Source organism: Austrofundulus limnaeus, unplaced genomic scaffold (assembly GCF_001266775.1).
Source record: "Austrofundulus limnaeus strain Quisiro unplaced genomic scaffold, Austrofundulus_limnaeus-1.0 Scaffold887, whole genome shotgun sequence".
NCBI classification, from domain to species: Eukaryota; Metazoa; Chordata; class Actinopteri; order Cyprinodontiformes; family Rivulidae; genus Austrofundulus; species Austrofundulus limnaeus.
The window spans coordinates 126,490-132,516 of NW_013953289.1; the positions used below are offsets into that span (position 1 = coordinate 126,490).

The 6,027-nt window shown below is 37.7% G+C and overlaps 1 protein-coding gene across 1 annotated transcript in view; it reads left to right on the forward strand.

Annotated features, from left to right (window-relative positions):
• The window catches only part of mtm1 (myotubularin 1), a 62,297-nt gene that overhangs the window by 45,384 nt on the left and 10,886 nt on the right, over positions 1 to 6,027 (forward strand). The window contains exon 14 of the mRNA XM_014029354.1: positions 1,495 to 1,671. Coding sequence (XP_013884808.1) covers positions 1,495 to 1,671 — 177 coding nt within the window. The remainder of the gene's footprint in view (positions 1 to 1,494; positions 1,672 to 6,027) is intronic.

A 6,027-nucleotide genomic window follows, 5' to 3' on the forward strand; every position in this document is an offset into this window, starting at 1 on the left:
ACACACACACACACACACACACACACACACACACACACACACACACACACACAAACATATTTGTATCCAAAATATTCAAAAATAAACTTCCGGGGTTAAAGGTTTTACATTTTTATGTCCCATCACATTCATTTCTAACTACCATATTTATTCGTGTATAATACATAAAATTTAATCCATAAAATCATTCATAAAGTTGGGGCGTGGTAGTATACTCAGATAAATATTTTTACTTATTATTTTAACTGAAATATCGGCAAAATTATTGAGTCCGGAAATGAGACCGCGTCATAAAAAGCAGTTGAAACAAGCTCACCTCCTCTGTGCTGCAGAACGAAATAGTAACAGRTCCAAGCAGGCGACATGATGTGAAAAAAAGTAGTCCTGCAGCTCAGTAATGATAAACTAATGACATTAACATGTGACCGAGCCGCTGCTGGAACAACAACAAACACACATGTCCGTCTAATGGCTGCCGTCTACCGGTGTTCTAAAAATGTTTGTGTTCCTGAAAAACGTTTCCCCACCAGAGGGGGCGCTCGCGAGTAGGAAGTAATCTTCTTGTATCTGCTTGAAGATGGCCCAAATCTCATGTGAAGTCTCTGACTTTTGTGTTGGTGCATCCTGGTGGACTATGTGTAAAATGCCAGAATTCATATGATGCCCAAAGTCATAGTTTTCTAATATATATTTGTTGTCAAAATGCCTTTTAGTACATATGTTGTTAAAATAAAATGAACAGTCCAATGATCATTTTACTGATATACTGTATATAAAGACTGCAAAGGCTGAAAAATCTTGAAGTCTGTATGAAATWGGAGGTAGTTTGAGGATTCAATTTTTCATGCTTTTTAAGCTCAAAAAAGGGGGGGTCGTATTATACATGAATAAACACGGTAACTAACTTCTCTGATTTTCCTTACTTTTTCATGAGTTTATCCCACAGTCATTTTGGCAATAAAAAAGCAGCACAAATGAAAGTCTTTGAAGCACAAATCAACACCAACACAGCACAATTGATTGACACCAGATTTTTTGATTTTGTAAATGTGTGTGTGGAGGGGGATGACCTCTGATGACCTTTGGAAACTTAATATCTTTAAAATGATAGCAACACAAATGAAATTTTTTGCTGTACAAACCAGCACAAATTTTGACACCAAATATGTTACATTTGGAAAAAGGTGGGGAGCTAACATGCTGTATGTCCATTGTAGATTAGTAACCATTATTTCTCACTGGAGTTTCATGTTTAGAATTCTAGGTTAAAAAAATGAAATCTCAGCTAAGTTAATTTGGTATGTAATATACTCGGTTTACTTGTGCTTCTTATTTTCTTTGAATGTGAAACAAATCTGAGCTTTCAGTTTTCAAGTTATTTTCTTTATGAAACATTTTGAACTTTTTCTTGTCATGCCCCTTAAAGCCCCTTTAAACCTGCAGACTAAATCCTATTTACCAACAAACAAATGTTTTCTATCTGTGTCGTCTCAGGAGGTCAGGCTCAAGACCGTATCCCTGTGGTCTCTGGTCAACAGCAAGGCAAATTTTTATTTAAACCCCTTCTACACCCCAGATGCYGGACAAGTTCTGTACCCTGTTGCTAGCATGCGCCATCTTGAACTATGGGTATCATACTACATACGCTGGAACCCACGGATACGACAGCAGGTAAGACATCCTCTGCAGGCCCAATTATGAAAGGTGTTTTTAATATTTTTAATTGTCCACTTATGTTATATCATCCAAACATATTTCACTGTACTGACTGCAATTTGTTAGCCTATAGGTTATATCTAAGTAAATAATAACATTGAAAAGTGAATTTATTTTAGCTATTCAATCCAAAAAGGGAAACTTTGTGTACCAAATAGATTAATTCCATGCAGTGTAATATAAATATTTAAAATATTTTCTGCTGATTATGACTTACAGATAATGAAAATGTTAAATATAAATTGTCAGAAAATTTGAATATTGCACAAGTTGTGGATTGCAGATTGAGTCGGTGCTAGGCTTTCATTCAAGCCAAGATTTGGGTCTTTGGCCAGACTCTGTTTTATTTTTCTACAGTTTTCCCCTAAAATAAATACTTTGTTTTAGCGCTGTGGCATCCAGGAGTATCAGAAACAATAGACAACAAATGCAATACTCACAGGACTCCAAGGACTCAGGAAATGTATAATACGCCCATAACGTTTGTGCGAGGTGATTATGAGCTGTACGTAGAAGTGAAATGTCTAGACCAGAATGTTAATGGGGAAAAATTGTGAAAAATTAACTTTTTTACATGAACCTAGCAACGCCAAGSTGAGCCCAGCCCTTCACCTGGTAACCCAAGTGGGAACTCCACCCACTTCTTCACAGGACGACAACGTTAGTTCTGCTGTTTTCACAACAGTCATGGAGAACAAAGATGCATAGGTTAATTAATTTTTATTTTTGATGGCAATGTTCTGGCAATATTGCCCAAGAAAGTTATAGTTTGTGCAAATAATTTCACAATGGACTCATTTGAAAACTACTAACAGTACACAGCAGAATTTACCCAAGGACTTTCAACTGAAAAAAACTTTTGTTCCTACTGTTCGTTGCAAATCTGCAGATGACAGTGATGATGATGTGTTTAGTGTTGTTGTTCGGTATGATCATGATTTCTCATTTACAGTTAGGTCCATATATATTTGGACAGAAACAACATTTTTCTAATTTTGGTTCTAGACATTACCACAATAAATTTTAAACAAAACCTTTCAGATGCAGTTGAAGTTCAAACTTTCAGCTTTAATTCAGTGGGTTGAACAAAATGTTTCATAGAAATGTGAAGAACTAAAGCATCTTTTAAACACRATCCCTTCATTTCAGAGGCTCAAAAGTAATTGGACAGATTAAATAATTGTAAATAAAATGTTCATTTCTAGTACTTGGTTGAAAACCCTTTGTTGGCAATGACTGCTTGAAGTCTTAAACTCATGGACGTCACCAGACGCTGTGTTTCCTCCTTTTTAATGCTCTGCCAGGCCTTCACTGCAGCGATTTTCAGTTGCTGTTTGTTTGTGGGCCTTTCTGTCTGAAGTTTAGTCTTTAACAAGTGAAATACTCAGTTGTGTTGAGATCAGGTGACTGAATTGGCCATTCCAGAATATTCCACTTCTTTGCTTTAATAAACTCCTGGGTTGCTTTGGCTTTATGTTTTGGCTCGTTGTCCATCTGTAGTATGAAATGACAACCAGTCAGTTTGGCTGCATTTGTCTGGATCTGAGCACACAGTTTGGCTCTGAATACCTCAGAATTCATCCGGCTGCTTCTGTCCTGTGTCACATCATCAATAAACACTAGTGACCCAGTGTCACTGGCAGCCATGCATGCCCAAACATCACACTGCTCTGCTGTGTTTTACAGATGATGTGGTGCTTTGGATCATGAGCTGTACCACACCTTCACCATACTTTTCTCTTTCCATCATTCTGGAAGAGGTTGATCTTGGTTTCATCTGTCCAAAAAATGTTCTTCTAGAACTGTGCTGCTTTTTTAGATGTTTTTTTTTTTAAATCTAAGTCCAGTCTAGCCTTTTTATTCTTGATGCTTATGAGTAGCTTGCAGTGTGCAGTGAACCCTCTGTATTTACTTTCATGCAGTCTTCTCTTTATGGTAGATTTGGATATTGCTACTTCTACCTCCTRGAGAGTGTTGTTCACTTGGTTGGCTGTTGTGAAGGGGTTTCTCTTCACCATGGAGATTATTCTGCCATCATCCCACTGTTGTCTTCCATGGGCGCCCAGGTCTTTTTGCATTGATGAGTTCACCAATGCTTTCTTTCTTTCTCAGGATAGACCAAACTGTAGATTTTGCCACTCCTAATATTGTAGCAATTTCTCAGATGGGCTTTTTTTCTGTTTTTGCAGCTGAAGGATGGCTTGTTTCACCTGCATGGAGAGCTCCCTTGACTGCATGTTTATTTCACAGCAAAACATTCCAAATGCAAGCACCACACCTCAAATTAACTCCAGGCCTTTTGTCTGCTAAATTGAAAATGCCATAATGAAGGGATTGCCCACACCTGTCCATGAAATAGCCTTGGGGTTAATTGTCCAATTACTTTTGGTCCCTTTAAAAACAGGGTGGCACATGTTAAGGAGCTGAAACTCCTAAACCCTTCATCCAATTTTAATGTGGATACCCTCAAATGAAAGCTGAATGTCTGGACTTTATGTMCATGTACATTATATAACTATAACTTGAATATGTTTCAGTAAACAGGTAAAAAGACAAAATTTGTGTCAGTGTCCAAATATATATGGACCTAACTGTAGCACAGATTATTTTTGAATGCACTGCCATGATCGTACAGAGGAGGCAAGCAGCKTGGCCTTTCCCCCTTCACAATGCCAGTATGGAGAGGTGGCAACGATGGTCTGTGCTGCTACAGCACAGACAGCGTTTCCCCCTTCACTACGCCATTATCGGGAAGCGGTGACAGACGCGCATTGCCTTCCCCAAGCACCAGTCTGACTCTCTCCACTGGGGTGGCCACACAGCGGCTGCTGGGCGTGGACCTTGACCACCCCTCAGTTCGTCTTCGCCAGCTTTGGGAAGCCGAAGAAAATGCAAAGAGCAAAATAAAAATAAAAACCATTCAGTGGGTTTTGAGTTTTAAAGCTGGCAGCCATGTTAGTTTACGATCCTCCGTYTTTGGCATAAAGTCCAGTACGTAGGGCACTGAGCATGGACATGCCTTTACTACTTGTTGTTCCAGGTAAAATGTTTCTAAACATGTTTCTTTGTTTTCTTCAGTTGTGGAAGCCAACTAAAACACAAGTTAAACCCAAACTTGTGATCGAGCTGCTCAAGCCGCCAGTTAATGCAAAAACTGGTTTTGTTATCATAAGCAATGATAGATGGTAGCTACAGCAATACCTGTGTAGCCTACTACAACAGTCACTATTGTGTAACATCATTCTTACTTAAATATTTTACACACTGACTGCATTGTGCTTTTCCAACTATAAATACTGGGAACAGCAATGCAATAGCTCAGCATCACTGATACTTCAAAAGAAGAAGGTCGTGGGTTTGATTCCCAGTTCAGACCCGGGGTAATTTCTGTGTGGAATTTGCATGTTTAGTTAAAAGACTTTAACAGAAACGCTAAACTAAACCTGAAAAAAAAAAACAAGAACAATCGTTTCTACTCTCATAAACATCTTAAACAGTCATAAACATTGCACACATTATTGTCACAAGGATACCCAATATCCTTTACAGCACATGTCATTTTTTTTTTACATTTAATTTTCAGTTTTCAATCCATTTAGAATAGACCTGGGTCCTGGAGAAATTTATTATGTAATTTCCCAAAATATTTTCATTTCCATCCACACAAAACTGAAGCTTTAACGATCAAATGATCAGAAACATAATTTAAAAGTGTTGTTATAATGTAAAATTTAGAACTGTGAAGAGAAATAAATTCCATCGATTCTAGTTTTGGTTTTTGTATCAAATGGAATGAAGTCAATATTGTGAGGGGTATAAAGTTCTAAGGTCTGATAAAGAAGCACATGTCCATGCTCCATTGTGTTACATAATAATATACTGTATGTAATAATTTATAATAGTTTTTGTTAATTTCAGCAATTTAAGTCTATTTATTTATTTATTTATTTTCACTATTTAAGTAATGGTAAATGGTAAATGGACTGTACTTGTATAGCGCCTTTCTATGGAACCAGGATACTCAAAGCTCTTTACACTACAATCTGTGTCCTCATTTACCCATTCACACAGCACTCTATTAGATGTCTACAAAGCTAACGTACTGTAAGGAAATACGAGTTCAATAACGGTTGAAGTCAGGTGAAAACACAAGTGTTAAATAAGATGATCTGCGATAGAAATAATTGTCATACAACACCAGAATTCTGGAGTGAGGGGTTTATTCAGCCAAGAGCTGGTAAGTCAAAACCACACACTGGGGTCCAACCAGGAAGTCGGCCAAATAAATACAGGAGCTTCAATGCCCGAGTC